This window comes from Apodemus sylvaticus, chromosome 11 (assembly GCF_947179515.1).
Source record: "Apodemus sylvaticus chromosome 11, mApoSyl1.1, whole genome shotgun sequence".
Lineage (NCBI taxonomy): Eukaryota > Metazoa > Chordata > Mammalia > Rodentia > Muridae > Apodemus > Apodemus sylvaticus.
Genome location: NC_067482.1, coordinates 23183156 through 23205624, shown reverse-complemented (window position 1 = coordinate 23205624; position 22469 = coordinate 23183156). Strand labels below are relative to the sequence as shown.

General features: G+C 36.5%; 1 protein-coding gene across 1 annotated transcript; it reads right to left on the bottom strand.

The window, feature by feature from the left end:
• Nucleotides 1-13505: 13505 nt before the first annotated feature.
• LOC127696251 (UDP-glucuronosyltransferase 2B1-like) lies at nucleotides 13506-21104 on the bottom strand. The gene is made up of 6 exons (XM_052198818.1): nucleotides 20381-21104; nucleotides 19127-19275; nucleotides 17094-17225; nucleotides 15263-15350; nucleotides 14910-15129; nucleotides 13506-13782 (listed from the first exon to the last, which is right to left on the bottom strand). The coding sequence occupies exons 1-6, from the start codon at nucleotides 21102-21104 to the stop codon at nucleotides 13506-13508; spliced, it is 1590 nt and encodes a 529-aa protein (XP_052054778.1).
• Between the last annotated feature and the right edge of the window lie 1365 nt (nucleotides 21105-22469).

Genomic DNA, 22469 nt, shown 5'->3' with positions numbered 1-22469 from the left:
TGGAGTTGGTTGGCAAGAATTTTATTGAGTATTTTTGCATCGATGTTCATAAGGGAAACTGATCTGAAGTTCTCTTTCTTTGTTGGATCTTTGTGTGGTTTTGGTATCAGCGTAATTGTGGCTTCATAGAAGGAATTGGGTAGTGTTCCTTCTGTTTCTATTTTGTGGAATAGTTTGAAGTGTATTGGTGTTAAGTCTTCTTTGAAGGTCTGATAGAATTCTGCACTGAAACCATCTGGTCCTGTCCTTTTTTTTGGTTGGAAGACTTTCTATGACTCCTTCTACTTCTTTAGGCGTTATGGGACAGTTTAGATGATCTATTTGGTCCTGATTTAATTTTGGTATTTGGTATCTGTCAAGGAAATTGTCCATTTCCTCCAGATTCTCCAGTTGTGTTGAGTATAGGCTCTTGTAGTAGGATCTGATGATTTTTTGGATTTCCTCAGTTTCCGTTGTTATATCTCCCTTTTCATTTCTAAGTTTGTTAATTTGGATACTTTCTCTGTGCCCTTTAGTCAGTCTGGCTAAGGGTTTATCTATCTTGTTGATTTTCTCAAAGAACCAGCTCCTGGTTTTGTTGATTCTTTGTATGGTTCTCTTTGTTTCTACTGAGTTTGAATGATTTCCTGCCTTCTACTCCTCCAGGGTGAATTGGCTTCTTTTTGTTCCTGTACTTTCAGTTGTGTTGTTAAGCTGCTAGGGTATGCTCTCTCCATTTTCTTTTTGGAGGCACTCAGAGCTATGAGTTTACCTCTTAGCACTGCTTTCATTGTGTCCCAAAGATTTGGGTATGTTGTGCCTTGATTTTCATTAAATTCTAAAAAGTCTCTGATTTCTTTCTTTATTTCTTCTTTGGTCAAGGTGTCATTGAATAGAGTATTATTCAGCCTCCATGTGTATGTAGGCTTTCTGTTGTTTTTGTTGCTATTGAAAATCACTCTTACATCATAGTGATCTGATAGGAGGCATGGGATTAGTTCGATCATCTTATATTTGTTGAGGTCTGCCTTGTGTCCAATTATATGTTTGATTTTGGAGAAGGTACCATGAGGTGCTGAGAAAAAGGTATATTCTTTTGCTTTAGGGTGAAATGTTCTACAAATATCAGTCAAATCCAATTGGTCCAAAGCTTCAATTAGTTTTACTGTGTCCCTGTTTAGTTTCTGTTTTCCCAATCGGTCCATTGAGGAAAGTGGAGTGTTGAAGTCCCCCACAATTATTGTGTTAGGTGCAATGTGTGCTTTGAGCTTTAATAAAGTTTCTTTTACGAATGAGGGTGCCTTTGCATTTGGCGCATAGATGTTCAGAATTGAAAGTTCTTCTTGGTGGATTTTTCCTTTGACCAGCAAGAAGTGTCCTTCTGTGTCTCTTTTGATGACTTTAGGTTGAAAGTCAATTTTATCTGATATTAGAATGGCTACTCCTGCTCGTTTCCTGTGACCATTGGCTTGTAAGATTGTCTTCCAGCCTTTTACTCTAAGGTAGTTTTTATCTTTGACACTGAGGTGTGTCTCCTGTATACAGCAAATTGTAGGGTCCTGTTTCCTTATCCAGTCTGTTAGTCTATGTCTTTTTATTGGGGAATTGAATCCATTGATGTTAAGAGATATTAGGGAATAGTGATTATTACTTCCTGTCATTTTTTGATGTTCTTTTTTTATATTTGAGTGGTTATCTTCTTTTCGGTTTGATGAAGGAAGGTAACTATCTTGCTTTTTCCAGGGTGTAGTTTCCCTCCTTGTATTGGAGTTTTCCTCCTATTATTCTTTGCAGAGCTGGGTTTGTTGAAAGATATTGTGTAAATTTGGTTTTGTCATGGAATATCTTGGTTTTTCCATCTATGGTGAATGAGAGTTTTGCTGGGTATAGTAGTCTTGGCTGACATTTGTGTTCTCTTAGAGTCTGCATGAGATCTGCCCAGGATCTTCTAGCTTTCATGGTCTCTGGTGAGAAGTCTGGTGTGATTCTGATAGGTCTTCCTTTATATGTTACTTGGCCTTTCTCTCTTACTGCCTATAATATTCTTTCTTTGATTAGTGCATTTGGGGTTTTGATTATTATGTGACAGGAGGTATTTCTGCTCAGGTCCAGTCTGTTTGGAGTTCTGTAGACTTCTTGTATATTCATCGGCATCTCTCTCTTTAAGTTAGGAAAGTTTTCTTCCATAATTTTGTTGAAGATATTTGCTGGCCCTTTCTGTTGTAAATCTTCACTCTCATCTATACCTATAATCCTTAGGTTTGGTCTTCTCATTGTATCCTGGATTTCCTGGATGTTCTGGGATACAGGCTTTTTGCATTTTGCATTTTCTTTGACAGTTGAGTCAATGGTTTCTATGGTATCTTCGGCCGCTGAGATTCTTTCTTCCATCTCTTGTATTCTGTTGCTTATATTTGCATCTATGGACCCTGATTTCTTCTCAAGGTTTTCTATCTCCAAAGTTGTCTCCCTTTGTGATTTCTAAGTTGTTTCTACTTCTGTTTTTAGGACCAGGATGGTTTTGCCCAGTTCCATCATTTGTTTGTCTGTGTTTTCCTGTAATTCTTTAAGAGATTTTTGTGTTTCCTCTTTCATGACTTCTGCCTGTTGACTCAAGTTCTCCTGCATTTCTTTAAGTATTTTTTGCCTTTCTTCTTTATTGGCTTCTATCTCTTGGGCCTTATTCTCCTGCATTTCTTTAAGTGTTTTTTTGTGTTTCCATTATACGGGTTTCTAGCTTATTCATGTCCAGCTTCTGCCTATTATAAATAGGGCTGCTATAAACATAGTGGGGCATATATCCTTACTACATGCTGGGGAGTCCTCTGGGTATATGCCCAGGAGTGGTATAGCAGGATCTTTTGGAAGTGACATGCCCAGTTTTCTGAGGAACCGCCAGACTGATTTCCAGAGTGGTTGTACTAATTTGTAACCCCACCAGCAATGGAGGAGTGTTCCTCTTTCTCCACATCCTCACCAACACCTACTTTCTCCTGATTTTTTGATCTTATCCATTCTGACTGGTGTAAGGTGAAACCTCAGGGTTGGTTTGATTTGCGTTTCCCTGATGACTAGTGAAGTTGAGCACTTTTAAAGATGTTTCTCTTCCATACAAAGTTCTTCAGGTGAGAATTCTTTGTTTAACTTTGTACCCCATTTTTTAATAAGGTTATTTGGTTTTCTGGAGTCTAACTGAACTTCAAGACTCTGAAGAACGAAATAGAGGAAGACCTCAAAAAATGGAAAAACCTCCCATGCTCATGGATTGGCAGGATTAATATAGTTAAAATGGCCATTTTGCCAAAAACAATATACAGATTCAACACAATACCCATCAAAATCCCAACTCAATTCTTCATAGAGTTAGAAAGAGCAATTGTCAAATTCATCTGGAATAACAAAAACCCAGGATAGCTAAAACTATTCTCAACAACAAAAGAAATTCTGGGGGAATCAGTATCCCTGACCTCCAGCAATACTACAGAGCAATAGTGTTAAAAACTGCATGGTATTGGTACAGGGACAGGCACGCAGATCAATAGAACAGGATTGAAGATCCAGAAATGAAACCACACACCTATGGCCACTTGATCCTCGACAAAGGGGCTGAAAACATCCAATGGAAAAACATAGCTGTTTCAACAAATGGTGCTGGTTCAACTGGAGGTCAGCATGCAGAAGAATTCGAATTGATCCATCCTTATCTCCTTGTACTAAGCTCAACTCCAAATGGATCAAGGACCTCCACATAAAGCCAGACACTCTGAAGCTAATAGAAAAGAAACTGGGGAAGACCCTAGAGGACATCAGTATAGGGGGAAAGTTCCTGAACAGAACACCAATAGCTTATGCGCTAAGATCAAGAATTGACAAATGGGACCTCATAAAATTACAAAGTTTATGTAAAACAAAGGACACGATCAGAAGGACAAATCAGCAACCAACAAATTGGGAAAAGATCTTCACCAACCCTACATCAGATAGAGGGCTAATATCCAATATATACAAAAATGATATATTTCAAAAGACATAAGCTCAATATAAATTGGCCAGTAATTAAATACAAGCAAAATCTCTCAAGAGCCTTTACAAACGTTTGAATTCTTCTTTCCAGTTTGTCTGACACAGTTGACAAGCAGTCCAATTGGTGTTTTTTCTCTGTTCCTCTGAGACTCTAAGGAGTCCAGCTACATGGGATGAAAAATGAAGAAGAAAATTTGCTAACTTGGCTTGAGGTGGGAATTACTTTATTCTTGAAAGGAAATCATATATAAAGAATCTCATATTTATCGTTTTCTGTAGCATGCAGTTTGTGGCAGATGTACCATTATAGTGGCCTTTCTGTAATTTTTGAGACCAAGTAACTTGTAGAAGATATATGAGTCCTGAAGGGAGTGGACCTTCTACAGATAGCTGCATTCTGGAATCTGTGATTATTAGGAATTTATTTTTAAAATGTCATGGTGGACTTAGCTATCTGAGAATTCTCGTTGTATTCTGAACTGCCTATAGCATGGATGGCACTTGGTCAGCTAATTCAATTTCTTTTGGAAAATAAAAGTAAGATTTAAACATCAGATCTGAGTTAGCTTAATGGTTGAACAAAATATTTTGTTCATGGTCCCAGGCCCTAGCGAAGTGGGGAACTTCCCAGTAGCTGAACAGCTATTGTTCTCTTCTGTTTCAGAATATTATTATATTGATATTCAGAATATCATGACTGCACCGAACCACAGCTCCTGTTACTCATCCTTTACTCCCTCCTAAATTATGACTGTTCCTAACTATGAAAGAACAAATGTATTTGATTGGTTGAACTGCAAAGCCTTCATTCTTTGAGTTCATGAGTCTGCATTGATTCATCAGTTGAGATAGATCAACCACATAAAGAAAGCACCTATCCCTAAATCGTGATTGGAACCTGGGATTTTTACCAACATGAATAGAAATGAAATATGTTTGCTCTAAAAGAGTAGTAACTGTTATAACTGGCATATAACGTTGGAGTTGAGTGAGGTCTGAGTTCTGTAAAATAACCAGAATCAATGACTTTCCTTATAAAGATGGAAAAGTGAGTCTATTTCAAAAGTGTAACAAATGAACATTATTATTTATGAGCGTTGAAAGGAAAAAAAAAAACAAGCAGGGAAGAAAAACAATACACCAAATGATGTCAGAGCAGTCCTGGCATTTGTAAAGGTATATTGATATTTAGAGTTGTTTCTCAATGGCTTTATGCCCATAAAAATTTTGGGAACCACAGTTTAGCTCAGTGATAATTGTTGGGGATAGTTCCTCTTTTGTTTTGTGACTCATAGCTAAGTCCTGATTTAGCTTTCTTGTTCAATCCAGGGCCCATTTACTAGGAGTGATCATGTCTGCAGCAGGTTAAGCCCCCCACCTCCCCTCCCCACTCCACATTATTTAAATCATTCCAGTAAACCTGACCATAAGCCAGACTTTCCTCTCAGATGACTTATAAGTTTTGTCAAGTTAGCAACTGAAGCTAACCCAGATGTATAACAAACATTTTTCAGCTGGACTTGGGACACACTCTACTGGAAGGAATTAATGCCTAATACTGTAAACTTTGTTTAAAGTCAAGAAAAAAAAAATCTAGTACCTACTAAAAAACAGCAGGTACTAAAAAAATAGTACCTACTATTGCTATTTTGCTAAATATTCACATTTGCAAATAACATTCACAAAGTTTGTTAATAATCATAGATGTGAAATGTTCTCAGACTTTGTCAGGGAGTACTTTGTTATAGTGAGCACCAATCAATTAGGAGACAACTGGTGAAAAGACTGAGAATGGTAAGGCCCCATTCTAAGGTTCAGGGAATACTGAAAACGTATACAAAAAGAACCTACGATGTAATTTGTGTCTTCTTTTTAATCTTCTACTTTCTTGTTGGATTTTTTTGGTTTGGGTTCTGTTTCAAGAATGTTTACAATTACTCATTGGAGTTTCAACATTACAACTCTCTTTGTCTGAGATTTCAGCACGTTATTTTTTAATAGCAAAAAAACCAAAATCCAAACAACAAAGAAAAATCTAGAAGCAAGTTAAGTAAATTGAACTTGAGAACATCTATGTGTTTATCATTCTAATGAAATGATTATTTCTTTTTTTATTTTTTTATTGAGTATTTTCTTCATTTAGATTGCCAATGGTAAAACCTTTCCCAATTTCCCCTCCCAAAAGTCCCCCTCCCCAAAGATTGCCTACCCTTCCACCCCCTGCCTCCATGTATATGCCTTTCTCTTGGACACACTTCTACCTCCCCCCTCAACTCCACACCCCCCATCCATTTCCCTTTGTTGGGGCCTCTATTGAGTCTTTACCCGACCAAAGACCACTCCTGATGCCCAACAAGGCATTCCTCTGCCACATTTTTGGCTGGAACCATGTGTACCCCTTGGTTGATGGTTCAGCCCCTTGGAGTCTTGGGGTGTCTGGGTGTCCAAAGTCATTGTTCTTCCCATGGGGCTATAAACCCCTTCAGCTCCTCCAGACCACCCTCCAAATCCTCTGTTGGGACCCCAAGCCCAGCCCAATAGTTGGTTGCTAGTTTCTGACTCTGTATTTGTAAGGCTCTGGCAGGGCCCTTCTGGAGACAGCCATGGCATGCTCCTTTTTGTACAGGCTTCTTGTCATAGTATTGGGGTTTGTTGACTGTTTATAGGATGAATCCCCAGGTAGGGCAGTCACTGGGTGGCCCTTACTTCAGACTCTGCTCCATACATTGCCTCTTTTATTGCTTTTGTGAGTATTATGTTCCCTTTCTCAGAGGAACCATAGCACCCTCACTTAAGACCTCCTTCATCTTGAGCTTTCTGTGCTAGGTGAATGGTAAATTGTTTATTTTGAGATTTTGGACTAGCATCTGCTTATTAGTGACTGCATACCATGTGCGTTCTTTGATGACTTGGTTACCTCGCTTAGGATGACACTTTCTAGTTCCATCCATTTGCCTAAGTATTTCATAAATTCATTGGTTTTAATAGCTGAATTGTACTTCATTGTGTATATATATACCACAGTTTCTGTATCCATTCCTCTGTTGAGGGACACCTAGGTTCTTCCCAGCTTCTGGCTATTGTAAATAAGGCAGCTATGAACATAGTGGAGCATGTATCTTTATTACATGTAAGAGCACCTTCTGTGTATATGCCCAGAAGTGGTACAGCTGGGTCCACAGGTAGAACTATGTCTAATTTTCTGAGGAATCACCAAACTTATTTCCAGAGTGGTTTTACCAGCTTGCAGTCCCACCAACAATGGAGAAGTGTTCCTCTTTCCCCATATCCTCTCCAGCATCTGCTGTCCCCTGAGTTTTTCATCTTAGCCATTCTGACTGGTGTAAGGTAGAATCTCAGTGTTGTTTTGATTTGCATTTCCCTGATAACTAAGGATGCTGAACATTTCTTTAGGTGCCTTTAGAACCATTTGAGTTTCCTTAGTTGAGAATTCCCTGTATCCCATTTTTTAATAGGGTCATTTGATTCTCTGGAGACTAACTTCTTGAGTTCTTTGTATACAATGGATATTAGCCCTCTATTGGATGTAGGGTTAGTTCTTCATAGCAAAAACTATTCTCTACAACAAAAGCTATTCTGGGGAATCACTATCCCTGAGCTCAAGCTCTGCTACAGAGAGATATAGTGATAAAAGCTGTTTGGTATTGCTATGCAGACAGGCAGGAAGATCAATGGAATAGAATTGAAGACCGAGAAAAGAAACCACACATGCACAGACACTTGATATTTGACAAAGGAGCTGAAAACTCCCAGTGGAAAAATAGACAGCATTTTTAACAAATGGTGCTGTATCAACTGGAGGTCTGCATGCAGAAAAATGCAAATCGATTCATTCTTACCTCCTTGTACAAAGCTCAAGTCTAAGTGGATTAAAGATCTACATATAAAATCAGACACACTGAAGCTTATAGAGGAGAAAGTGGGGACAAACCTTGAACATGTGGGCACAGGGGAAAATTTTCTGAACAGAACACCAATGGCTTATGCTCTAAGAAGAAGAATCGACAAATGGGACCTCATAAAACTGTAAACCTTCTGTAAGGCAAAGGACATAGACAATAGGACAAAATGGCAACCAAGAAACAGAGAAATGACTATTTCTTAGGATTTTATTTATTTATTTATTTATTTTTATTTACATTGCAAATGATTTCCCCTTTTCTGGGTCCCCACTCCCCGCAAGTCCCATAAGCCCTCTTCTGTCCCCCTATTCTTCCATCTACCCCTTCCCACTTCCCTGTTCTGGAATTCCCCTATACTCTTGCACTGACTCTTTCCAGAACCAGGGCCCACTCCTCCATTCTTTTTGGACATCATTTAATTTGTGGATTATGTCCTTCGTATTCAAAGTTTCTAGGCTAATATCCACTTATCAGTGAGTGCATACCATAATTGATCTTTTGAGACTGGGTTACCTCACTTAGTATGATGTTCTCCAGCTCCATCCATTTGTCTAAGAATTTCATAAATTCATTGTTTCTAATGGCTGAGTAGTACTCCATTGTATAAATATACCATATTTTTTTGTATCCATTCCTCCGTTGAAACATCTAGGTTCTTTCCAGCTTCTGGCTACTACAAATAGGGCTCCTATGAACATAGTGGAGCATGTGTCCTTATTGCATGCTGAAGAATCCTCTGGATATATGCCCAGTAGTGGTATAACAGGGTCCTCAGGAAGTGACATGCCCAGTTTTCTGAGGAACCGCCAGACTAATTTCCAAAGTGGTTGCACCATCTTGCAATCCCACCAGCAGTGGAGGAGTGTTCCTCTTTCTCCGCATCCTCGCCAACACCTGCTGTCTCCTGATTTTTTGACCTTAGCCATTCTGAGTGGTGTGAGGTGAAATCTCAGGTTGTTTTGATTTGCATTTCCCTAATGATTAATGATGTTGAACATTTCTTAAGGTGTTTCTCAGCTCTCCGAAGTTCTTCATGTGAAAATTCTTTGTTTAGCTCCGTACCCCACTTTTTAATGGGGTTATTTGGATCTCTGGGTTCTACTTTCTTGAGTTCTTTGTATATATTAGATATTAGCCCACTGTCGGATTTAGGGTTGGTGAAGATTCTTTCCCAGTCTGTTGGTTGACGTTTTGTCCTTTTGACGGTGTCCTTTGCTTTACAGAAACTTTGTAGTTTTATGAGGTCCCATTTGTCAATTCTTGATCTTAGAGCATAAGCTATTGGTGTTCTATTCAGGAACTTTTCCCTTGTGCCCATGTCCTCCAGGGTCTTCCCCAGTTTTTTTTTTTCAATTAGTTTCAGTGTGTCAGGTTTTATGTGGAGGTCCTTGATCCATTTGGAGTTGAGCTTGGTACAAGGAGATGAGAATGGATCGATGCGCATTCTTCTGCATGCTGACCTCCAATTGAACCAGCACCATTTGTTGAAAAGACTATCTTTTTTCCACTGGATGCTTTCAGCCCCTTTGTCGAAGACCAAGTGACCATAGGTGTATTGGTTCATTTCTGGTTCTTCAATCCTATTCCATTGATCCGCTTGCCTGATATTGTACCAATACCATACAGTTTTTATCACTATTGCTCTGTAGTAGAGTTTAAAGTCTGGGATATTGAATCCCCCTGAAGTTCTTTTACTGTTGAGAATAGTTTTAGCTATCCTGGGATTTTTGTTATTCCAGATGAATTTGAGAATTGCTCTTTCTAGCTGTATGAAGAACTGGGGTGGGATTTTTATGGGAATAGCATTGAATCTGTAGATTGCCTTTGGCAAGATGGCCATTTTAACTATATTAATCCTGCCAATCCATGAGCATGGTAGGTTTTTCCATTTTCTGAGATCTTCTTCGATTTCCTTCTTCAGAGATCTGAAGTTCTTGTCATATAGGTCTTTCACTTGTTTGGTTAGAGTCACCCCAAGATACTTTATGTTGTTTGTAGCTATTGTGAAGGGGGTCATTTCCCTAATTTCTTTCTCAGTCTGATTATCCTTTGAATATATAAAGGCTACTGATTTGCTTGTGTTGATTTTGTAGCCAGCCACTTTGCTGAAGTTGTTTATCAGCTGTAGGAGTTCTCTAGTAGAGTTTTTAGGGTCACTTAAGTATACGATCATATCATCTGCAAATAGTGATAATTTGACTTCTTCCTTTCCAATTTGAATCCCTTTGACTTCCTTCTGTTGTCTAATTGCTCTAGCTAGGACTTCAAGAACTATATTGAAAAGATATGGAGAGAGGGGGCAGCCTTGTCTAGTCCCTGATTTTAGTGGGATTGCTTCAAGTTTCTCTCCATTTAGTTTGATGTTAGCTACCGGTTTGCTGTATATTGCTTTTACTATGTTTAGATATGGGCCTTGAATTCCTGTCCTTTCCAAGACTTTTAGCATGAAAGGATGCTGAATTTTATCAAATGCTTTTTCAGCATCTAATGAAATGATCATGTGGTTTTTTTTCTTTGAGTTTGTTTATGTAGTGGATAGCATTTGTGGATTTCCGTATATTGAACCATCCCTGCATCCCTGGGATGAAGCCTACTTGATCATGGTGGATGATCGTTTTGATGTGTTCTTGGATTCTGTGGGCAAGAATTTTATTTAGTATTTTTGCATCGATATTCATAAGGGAAATTGGCCTGAAATTCTCTTTCTTAGTTGGGTCTTTGTGCGGTTTTGGTATCAGCGTAATTGTGGCTTCAAAGAAGGAGTTGGGTAGTGTTCCTTCTGTTTCTATTTGGTGGAAGAGTTTGAAGAGTATTGGTGTTAAGTCTTCTTTGAAGGTCTGATAGAATTCTGCACTGAAACCATCTGGTCCTGTGCTTTTTTTTTTTTTTTTTTTTTAGGGGTTATGGATCTGTTTATATGGTCTATTTGATCCTGGTTTAATTTTGGTAATTGATATCTGTCTAAGAAAATGTCCATTTCCTCCAGATTCTCCAGTTGTGTTGAGTACAGGTTTTTGTAGTAGGATCTGATGATTTTTTGAATTTCCTCAGTTTCTGTTGTGATATCTCCATTTTCATTCCTAATTTTGTTAATTTGGATACTTTCTCTGTGCCCTTTGGTTAGTCTGGCTAAGGGTTTATCTATCTTGTTGATTTTTTCAAAGAACCAGCTTTTGATCTTGTTGATTCTTTGTATGGTTCTCTTGGTTTCTACTTGATTGATTTCAGCCCTGAGTTTGATGATTTCCTGTCTTCTCCTCCTCCTGGGTGAATTAGCTTCTTCTTGTTCCAGGGTTTTCAGTTGTTCCTTTAATCTTCTAGTGTAAGCTCTCTCGAATTTCTTTTTGAAGGCACTCAAAGCTGTGAGTTTTCCTCTTAGCACTGCTTTCAATGTGTCCCATAGATTTGTGTATGTTGTGCCTTCATTTTCATTAAATTCTAAGAAATCTTTGATTTCTTTCTTTATTTCTTCCTTGACCAAGGTATCATTGAGTAGAGTATTATTCAGTTTCCATGTGTATGTGGGCTTTCTGTTGTTTTTACTGTTACTAAAGACCACTTTTACTCCATAGTGATCTGATAGGAGGCATGGGATTATTTCAATCTTCTTATGTTTGTTGAGGTCTGTCTTGTGACCAACTATATGATCTATTTTGGAGAAGGTACCATGAGGTGCTGAGAAAAAGGTATATTCTTTTGCTTTGGGATAAAAAGTTCTATATATATCTGTTAACTCCAATTGGTTCATACCTTCAATTAGTTTCATTGTCTCCCTGTTTAGTTTCTGTATTCCTGATTGGTCCATTGGTGAAAGTGGAGTGTTGAAGTCACCCACAATTATTGTGTTAGGTGCAATGTGTACTTTGAGCTTTAGTAAAGTTTCTTTTATGAATGAGGGCGCCCTTGTATTTCGGGCATAGATGTTCAGGATTGAGAGTTCTTCTTGTTGGATTTTTCCTTTGACCAGCAAGTAGTGACCTTCCATGTCTCTTTTGATGACTTTAGGTTGAAAGTCAATTTTATCTGAAATTAGAATGGCAACTCCGGCTTGTTTCCTGGGACCATTTGCTTGTAGAATTGTCTTCCAGCCTTTTACTCTAAGGTAGTTTTTGTCTTTGACATTGAGGTGTGTTTCCTGTAAGCAGCAAAATGTAGGGTCCTGTTTACGTAACCAGTCTGTTAGTCTATGTCTTTTTATTGGGGAATTGAGTCCATTGATGTTAAGAGATATCAATGAGTAGTGGTTATTGCTTCCTAACATTTTTTATTTAAATTTTATATGTGTGTGGTTATCCTCTTTGGGTTTGATGAAAGAAGCTTAATATCCTGCTCTTGCCAGGGTATAGTTTCCCTCATTGTACTGGTGCTTTCCCCCTATTAACCTTTGTAGGGCTGGGTTTGTAGAAAGATATTGTGTAAATTTAGTTTTGTCGTGGAATATCTATGATTTTTTTAATAAAAGAAATACGAGAACCTGATGATGAGGAGACACGTGAAGAAACTCTTTCTTCAGGATATACCATGGTTCTAGCATCCATAAACTCAAAACAAATGTGACCTGCCCATCACTCGCATAAGATAAAGTAGCCAAAATTCCAAAATAAATGAGGAGGAGCTCTTAATACTCCACATAAAAGTAAAGACCTATTGGCTGTCATAGATTCATTGATAGGATAAATTATTGTTATCGAGTGAGGTGACTGTAGGTACAATGTTTGTGGTCCTGTGATGTCTGCATGTATATACACAGCACTAATTGAACTTACTGGTTTATTAAAAATCAAATAATAAGACACAAACCTGGCATTGGAGCATACTTGGTGAGGCCAGTGGGAATCAGAAAGGTGGACATAAGGAAAGATTTTAATATTTTATTGAATCAGGGTAAGAAATTCTGTAGGAATGAATTAAACAAAATCAGCAAAGCAGATTGTGAGTCTGTGGGAGGATGTTTCAGATTTGAAATATTGTATGATCTAGGTGATATTGTGGCTTAAAAAATATGACTTTTCTTGGATGTGTACTTTCAAAGTGAGAGAAAATGGACCATTTGGCAGATTAAGTCTACTTCAAAAGTCAGAATGAGATGGCAGTGTTCAGGTGAGTTATGAGTAAGAGATAATAAGGAACCTAAATTAATAATCTAATTATTAAGTCAAGTCAGAGTACTCCCAAGTACTGGAATTTTTGTCAGGAGCTGTAAGAATTGTTTGAAAATTATTGTTTGAAAAAGGAGGGTAGCCATTGTTTCTGGTTATCTTTGGGTATACCAAACTTCCATCAACTATTCCCTAAAGGACCTGTGGTGGAGGCTACCCTCCTTTAATCAGACAATAATTTTCAGTTACATCAAAACATTCTAAACTGAAGATAGGATGTTGTTTTCATAGCTCTGAGTGTATATCTGGCATGAGCCCTTGCATGCCTTCAAAATATAGTGAATCCACGAGGGCCATCTTCAATGATGCCATGACAATGTCGTGTTTCAGAGGGAAGGCACCTGTTAGGACACCAGGTTCCTGCTGGAAGCAGGTGGCAGAGGCTCCTCTCTCAGGACTCTCTGCTTCAGCCTTCTTGACGCTACTCCTTTTTCTTCTTTCCCATGTTACCAGTCTTATGGCAGCAAAAGAGGCAACATTTTGCCATGATGAATACCACCGTTACCACACAGACCAATAGGAACGCGATCACATCCAGAGAGTGGTACTGGACCCAGCTGAGGTCATGCAGAGCTGGGCGAAGGTGCTTGGCTCCTTTGTTGCGCATGACATACTCGATCCAGAAGACAGCTCTGTCCAGGGGCTTCATTGGCTGATCATGGTGGATTCTGGATAATCTCATGGCATTCTCTTTATAGCTGAAGGGACAATGTATACAATCAAAATTAAAGAGAAGCTAATTTTCTGATTAACATAACATATATTGATTTTAATTTCAGTTTTTGTAGTTGAGCAATATTTTAAACATTGGCAAGTGAAAGAATGGAGAGTCAAATTGTGTGTGCAAGTGTGTGTGTGTGTGTGTGTAAGATTTAAGAACAGGAAGTGAAATAGACAATGAGGTCTCTTAAGAATCCAGGAACAGTATGTTATACTGGATTATCTCCTCTCTAGTTTCAGTTTCTCCTATTTTCTTCTTAGTCTGTTTCCTAATTTCTTTTTATAACTAGATTCCTATTTTGAAAACACTTGTTATCTTTCTTCCTTGCAAAGAATTTTTACCAGACTCAAACCAATGATTTTCTGTTTCTGGACTAGGAGACTTTGCATGTAAAGAACCAGTTGCACTTTCTCCTGTTATTTGTCCTCTGGAGGGTCTCGCCAGGTACATTTGTCTACTGGAAAAGCTTGAAACTACAAATAGCATTCTCTGGGTATAGAAACAATTTAATACTGTCTCTCATTTCTTCAGTACTGGCTATGCAATATCACATATCATTATAGAAATAAAGTAAAGTTTTACCAAAAGTTTCATAACTTTGAAAATATCAGTAAATGTTTAACCTTTCATTAAGATTAAGGTTCATGATTACTATGTACAATCTTTTATATTTTGAAATAGTGTACTTGTTACCAATCGATATATTTGTGATATTATTTGTGATATTATTTATATATATAGAATAGTTTCAGACTAATCATGTCTCATCCATTGAAATGTGCATTTAGAGTAACTTTATTATTAAAATAAGCACATATTTGTGACATATAATATTATAAAGTTATTCAAAATTATTCTCCTTCAAATAGGGTATAAATCAATCTAATGATTTGAATCTATCACTAATTTTAAAGGAATAGTTACTCTCATCAAGCATGAATACACATATTTTCAATCCCAGCACTCAGGAAGCTGAGGCAGGCAGACTTATGAGTTCAAGGCTAGTGTTGTGGTCATATAGTAAGAAACAAAAAAGAAAAGAAAAAACCCACCTTTAAAAAAAATCTAAATTCAAACAATGAAGCAAACAACAAATACACTCACGAAGGGTCATTAATGACAGTCTTCAAGGCAGTTAGAAGGTCTGTAGCTGACAATGTGCTGAAGTCCACTCTAACAGCTGCTCCCTTGGCTACCATGTGATTAATATTATCAGGTTGATCCGCAAACAAGGGAATACCAACAATAGGAATGCCATGATAGATTGCCTCATAGATGCCATTGGTTCCACCATGAGCTATAAAAGCTTTGGTTTTTGGATGACCTGAAGTGAGAAGTGATTTTACATAATTGCTGATCATAATATTAAAGAGAAGGAAATATGAAGGCATAGTAGGGCGCTGTTCTTAATAAGTATGTTATTATAGCCACAATCCTGTAGTGGAATTTTTCCTTACCAAGAAGGTCATTCTGGGGGATCCACTTGTACAGCCGAGTGTTGGATCCTAAGGTGTCTGGTTTCTTACCATCAAATCTCCACAGAACCTGTTACACACAGACAATACCCTATTTAATTGCAGAACTTCCAAGGCTTTGGTATATTTTGATTCTGGAGAATTGAGATTACTCAGTTTAATATTATCCAGATGATAGACAATGAAATTTAAGAGAGGGGAAATTATAAAATATCATGAGACAGTAAAAGACTGAAATAAATAATATATTTTCTGTACATTGCTTCATAATAACTTGAGATTACACTTAATTATACTAATTTTATATGTCTGACAATTAGTGACAAATTAGAATATACACAAAATTTTAAGGCAGTTAATGTAAACCTTATTGGGAAAACTAAGGTCAATTAGAAATAGTTTATTATTATGAATATCTTATATGTAATCCAATGTATATATAGGGTATATGTACATATCATATAATCTCAATATTACATCAATCACACAAACACTGTCTTACCTATATTTTCATGTTCTTTTGGCTATTCATTTCACTTAGGTTTAATTTGATTCATAATATATCACATGATACAATTTGCCATTTCCAAAAGTTTTTTTTTTTCTTACCAGGAATTATATTTACTTCATTTCAGATAAATTTTATTAAGTACTGTCCATGGAAAAGTGTCAGTAGGAAAATTTAAAATATGCTTTCTATTGTCCTAAATACATTTAATGTCTAGCATCAAACTGATTTCTAAAGTACAAGGAACGCTCACAAAATGGAATGTGAATTGTCGCTCTTTCCTTTCTGTGTGCTTTTTGCTTAGTAAAATAAAAATTTATCTCCACAATAGGAGAAATCAGTATCAAGTAATAGAATAAATGTAGTTTACAAACATCAAAAGATTGCTTTTAGAACGTAATTCAGTAATACATTCTATGGAGTTGTGAGCTGCTAGATTCTTCCTATATTATCCTTGCTTACATAAAACTCCATCTTTCACCATCCAGAGAAACATGCTCATCCTATGTTAAAATCAGAGTTCCTGATGATGAATTCATAATTTTATAATCTTGGGCTCCCTTTCAGAATCAGTGCCTATTTTTATCTATTCTCTTATATTTTCCCACATCAGTTATTGGGAAGAAGATATTTTTGTCTTTCTTTACATACATTTTTGTTTCATTTTATATATGTGGGTACTTTGCCTGCATGTAATTCCATGCACTGTGAGTGTTCTATTTGGGGGCCCTGAAGCACACATGAGATTCCCTGGCAGTTGAATTGGGGATACTTGTGAGCTACTATGGAAGTCCTAGCAATCAAGCCCAGCTCCTCACGAAGTGCAGACAGTGCTCTTAATGCCTCACTGTGGCCTCTTCCCAGCCCCAGCAGTATAATCCTCATTATTGCATTTCCTCTTTCTGTTTCTCCTTTCTTCCATCTGGTCTTTTACTTCTCTTCTCCTCTCACTTCTTTAGACACATTGACACACTTAATAGAACAGAAAAGCTTGAGAATCAAAATGAAGTGTAAAATGGTTGTAAATATGAAGAAATGGACCTGCCTCAGATCTCTAAGTGCCAACATGTCAGGTGTGCACAACCATGATGGATCTAAGTGTGATCTTTCAGGTCATAATGTGAATCAGAAGTAGATTAATATTCTATCTTCTACAATTCATAATTTTCTTTTTAAAATGTTGCTTGAGATGCATAGGAAAAAGCCCACTACCTTACATTCCACAGGAATTTTCCCTACTATAATCCAATCAGAGCTCAATAGACTTATAATACACTTGTTCACCTAGTGGACTCTTTATCTTACCTTCTGTGGAATCTGGGCAAGAGCAGAAGCAACAATATTGGCCTTTTCTTCTGTCAGGTTTTTAATCATTGATCCCAGAGAAAACACCACCACACCATGTTCTCCAGAGCTCTGAACAAATTCTTCCATTTCCTGTGAAGAAAGTTGTAACATCACAAATGAATGGCTGCATGGGAAGCATTGGCTAAAGGACTGAGGCATGATTACTGAGGAAATCATGTAATTATGGGAATTATTTTAGGGAGACTGGTGTATCTATTGCCTCAGGACTTATGTGGTCATGGAGTCATTTGTACTATAGCACAGTTGATGAAAATAAGAAAATTTGAGGACAAAAGTATTGGTATTGTAGATGTCAGTGAAATTTAGAGGATCATTAGGAGGTATTTTAAAAACAACAGGAAGAGGAAGGAGAAAGAGTATAAGAGCCACAGGCAATGAATTATTTTTTATTCTTACACTGAAATGAAAGAAATTATCTGTAGTACATTTTAACTAAAAATAAAGTTGTTCTATGGCCCAAAAAAGAAAAGAAAACTCCATAGCACACACACACACACACACACACACACACACACACAACCAAAACAGTTACCCCAGTATCCCTGGGAATAAATTGGAAATTGAAAGTTAGGAGTACCTTAGAGTAAAAGCTTAGGAAGAACAAAGAAAAACAGACCCTCTAAAGAGTTGGATAATGTTTTTAAATTGCTCAGAGTATATTCATTAAAAAAGATCTCTAATATCATAAGAAAACAGAATTAAATAAACTTTGGCATATGGTCCAAAGTAATCATTCCCTCAGATGCAAGCATTCTACAATTATCTGAAAATCTTTCAATAATTTTAGCTATCAGAAAATTCAATTAAAAATATATCAATATTCCATCATAATCCACTTATCATGAATGGCACAAAAATTTAAGTAGTACAAAAATGCTCCCACAGATAATATGGAAATTGAGCATTTATGCATTTATTGTAGTTGTAAAGGTAAAATGATATGGAAAACAGAAATAAGCTTCTTTATATAAATAACATTAATATGATATGTAGAGTTAACCTATGCCACTCTTTGGTGGTATCTGTCAGAAATAATTACAATGGAAAAATCTACATAATAATGTTTATTATATCACTAGTCATAATCCCTCCAATATAGAATTATCTTAGATATTCTTCAACTGATAAATGTGTGACAAAGTGTTGGTAAATAAATATACATAATTGTGTTTTACTCAGGCAGAAAAATATTATTATGTAACTTAGGAAATAGCTCTTGTTTAGAGAACAGGAGAGCCAGACAAGAAACAGTGTTGTTTTCTTTTGTACGTGGAAACTACAGAGAAAAAAACCAATATTCTTGTCAAACCTAAATGTAGAAACATTACAATGAAATGGAAAGATTAAAAGGGAATTGTATGTGGAACACGCATACATGAAGCTGTCTAAAACCATCTGTGTGCCATGTCATAGTCCTGCTTAGCTAAGTCTTGGCAATGATTCTTGCAATTTTCTGTTTTTCTCTCACTTCTTTACATTCATTAATATAACCCTGAACATTCGCCACGTCATTGGAACTTCACAAGGATTCTAGGACATTACCTCTGAACTCTGTTGGATATTTCTTCAACCTATTTGTCTATCTATAATAACAATTATATAACATTTATCACACTTTATCACTTCTCCATCATTATAATACTTTCAAGTAAAATATAATTTCTCTTTAGTGAAGAAATTGATTCTTTGTTTCTTTAGCTGGCATTTACTATATGTTTTGAAGATAGTATAAATTCTCTTTTATGAGTTATTTAAACATCCTTCAATCACTGACCACATTCTAAAGTGATTTGACACTCTTAAGTAATGAGACGAGAGATGTAAGGAAATAATGTATATGTCAATTGTCAGAGAGTTTTAGTCTACTTTATATATAATCACATGAAAACAAATATCTGGAAATAGTGGTGAAGAATTGTTTCCATGAAATAGGAAAAAACAGGTTATCAAGGAAATCAATATAGGGTTACCTTAGGCAGTGGTTTGGCCGGTTTGCAATGGAGTCCTCCAACAAAGTCAAAATTAGGCAAGAAAGGGTGAGGAAATTGCAAGTCCCAGAAGGTTCGGATGAGCCATATGTCTGCCTTCCCCATCATCTCGGTTAATGTAGTGGGTCTCCCTGCACCCCAAAACATGTAAAATACACAATGGTGAAAGGAATTTTTCTGGAATATAGCGTGTGATTTCAGGAAGTGAGTTGAGGTCATGTAGACAAACAATTTAATATGTTCCAATTATGATTTCTGAAATAATTGTAGTAACAGTATTACTTGTGTGAAAATTATATTGATTTTCAAAGTTACACCAATACATTTGAACCATTTTGACTCATGCCAAGAAGCTTGAAAAGGATTTGAAAAAGAGCTTTCCTAGAAATTTTCATCTATTTTATACCTTTTAGTAGCTATTCTCTTGATTTCTGATTATGGAAATGCACTGTGATAATCTGAAATGTATGACTAAGTTTCTTTTATCACTGCTGTACTCTGTCCATTACAGGAGACCAGTATTACTAACTTAGTTGTATATGTCAAAGTTATAGCTGGATCTTTCAAAAAGCAGTTAATGTTTATACTCTGTCCTATTAATTTATGTAATATTTTATTAATGGAAGGGTCTTTTAAAATAATTTCATAAAAGTGTGCATTTTGTAACAAGATTTAAGGCTTTAAGATATAAGTTTTATTGATATGAGACATCTCAAATTCCAAAAAAATCAAATCACGTTGCCTGTTTCTGGTTCTAATGATACTATTTCATTGTGAAAAAGCTTTCATGATATTCTTGATAGATCTTTTAATTTATTAGTAATTTTTGTAAAGGAATGTGTTTTTTTTTCTGTGCTATACAGATAGTTGGGGTAGTAAATTATGAGTCTCTAGTGTTCTCATCTACAGTCTTTACAGCACTCAATGAAATGTGGAGTGTTTTTTTTTTATTTTTTTTTAATTTTTTTTACTGAGACAAACATAGCATAGATCAAACTATTACCAAGAGAACCCTTCCTTGTCTCACTTTGCCTGTTTAGTAATTTCTGGAGTGTTCTGAATAGTTACTCTACAGCATTTTGCCTTGTTTTGAAGCTATTAGATTGTTTTCTATTTTTACTTTATCAACTCATAATTAAGAATCTCATGCTATGCCTTTATATTCACCTATACACATTCCCCTTTAAAGAAACATCAAGTCAGGATTTTACAGTAACAATGAAAGGCACAGTTTACCTAGAGCATCACTGTAAAACTGATTCCAGGACTTCTCATTAAGTGGTTGAAACCAAAAGTCAAAATACAGCACCTGCAGCATATTCTTCACCCTTTCCACAAACGTCATGCGGTCATTTAATTCTGACAGAACCACAGGCACATAGGAGGGGGCGAGTGGAAGCCCCCCACTGTACTTTTCATGTCTATATCCCATACTGAAGCGGAGGCTGTACACTAAAGGTGTCTTAAGTAGTTCTGCTAGCAGCTCACCACAGGGACCCACGGCATCTGCGAGAATGACATCAAATTTAGATCCTTGGAGTTTTTTCATAAGAGTCTTGTTCCAAACGACTGCTTTGCAGAAATTTTCAATGACATCTGAATATTCACTGCAGATTTTTTGTATTTTTGAATAAAATGTCCAAATTGAATCTTTTCTAAAATCGAATGTCCATTCACCTACCCAGTTTACAAAAGCATGTTCAAGATCTTCATTACTCAAAGGTACAGAGAAAATCTCAAAATTAATAGAAGATTCATTGCTAGGCTCAATGAGGACCGAAGCAGAAGATACAAGTACAGTGACTTCATGACCTCTGTGGACAAGTTCATCCAGAATTATCTTTATATTTATCCAATGGCTGTATTCTGTCGGCCACACCAGCACTTTCCCACAGGCTCCAGGTCTAAAGTAGCATATGAGCTGTATCAATAGCAAAACTGAAGTCTGCTTCATAGACATCTTGCTGAAATGGAATTCTGTTGAAATCTGTTATTCTTCACTGATTTTCTTGCTTTTATGGAAGTTCTATCAATCCAGAATTAACCCATAACTTCAATCCTATTTCCAAATAAATGAGTCTGATGGTGTAATTTCCTGTGTAAATGTACACATGGAACATGAACTCAAGCTTAACAAAGTTTGTTTGCTTTTTTTGTCCCTGATACTACTGAACCAAAATTGATTCCCTCTATTGAACCAAAATTGATTCCCTTCTTATAAGCAGTTACTGATCCTTGAATGTAACATATGTAAAGAGTCACAGATAAAATGCTTGTATTTCTTAAGTGTACTTAACATCAAGGTTTTGGGTGAATCAGCATTTCTTAGACCTTGATATCTTTCAAAAATTTTGACATGTATAATTCATTATGTTATGTTGCTTGGTCCATGAAATTGCCATATTTCCTCCCATAAGGTGGAGGTGAACCTATAATGTTAAGGAAAGTAAGAAATCTTACACTACTTCTCTTCTACTATATCACACACAGTTACTTGGGTCCTGGATATTTTTTAGTGGACATGTCTTCAAGTGTGTCCTTTTTAGGTTCTGTTTGTCATTAGAAAAATCATTATTAAAAAGGAATGTAGAGAGTATGGAAGGTATGGAAGTTCTTTTTGCTTAGAGTTGTATTACACAATGAAGAGCAGTAAGGGAAGGAATTCAAGGGAGCAGCATGGAGGTAAGAACTGAAGTAGAGGCCATAGATGAACAATACTGGTTTATCCTGGTGACTTTTAGTTTTCTCTCTTACATCCAGGACCACAATCCTATTGATGCCAGCAGTCACAGTGAGATGGGGTTTTCTACAGCATTTGTAAAAGAAGGAAATGTTTAAATCATTTTATGTGGTAAGATTCCCTCCTCTAAGATGGCATTATTTTGTATGAAGTTAACTAAAACCTCATCAATATGAAATGCCAACAGAAACTCCAGAGAAATACTGCTAGGATTTCACCATGAGTCCTTTAGCAGACATATCTGCTTTTAATGCTTCCATGCTCTTGTAAGACACTCCTCCCCCATGCTCTTGCAAACAATGCAATAAATTCCTTGGCTTATCATGTCACATCTGAGTGGAACCATTATTCTGGATTTTCAGTTGTTGCTGTTGTGTTTTCTTTGTTTCTTTCTTTGTTTCTTTCTTTGTTTCTTTCTTTGTTTCTTTCTTTCTTTCTTTCTTTCTTTATTTCTTTCTTTCTTTCTTTCTTTCTCCTTCTTTCCTTCTTTCCTTCTTTCCTTCTTTCCTTCTTTCCTTCTTTCCTTCTTTCCTTTTTCCTTCTTTCCTTCTTTCTTTCCTTCTTTCCTTCTTTCTTTCCTTCTTT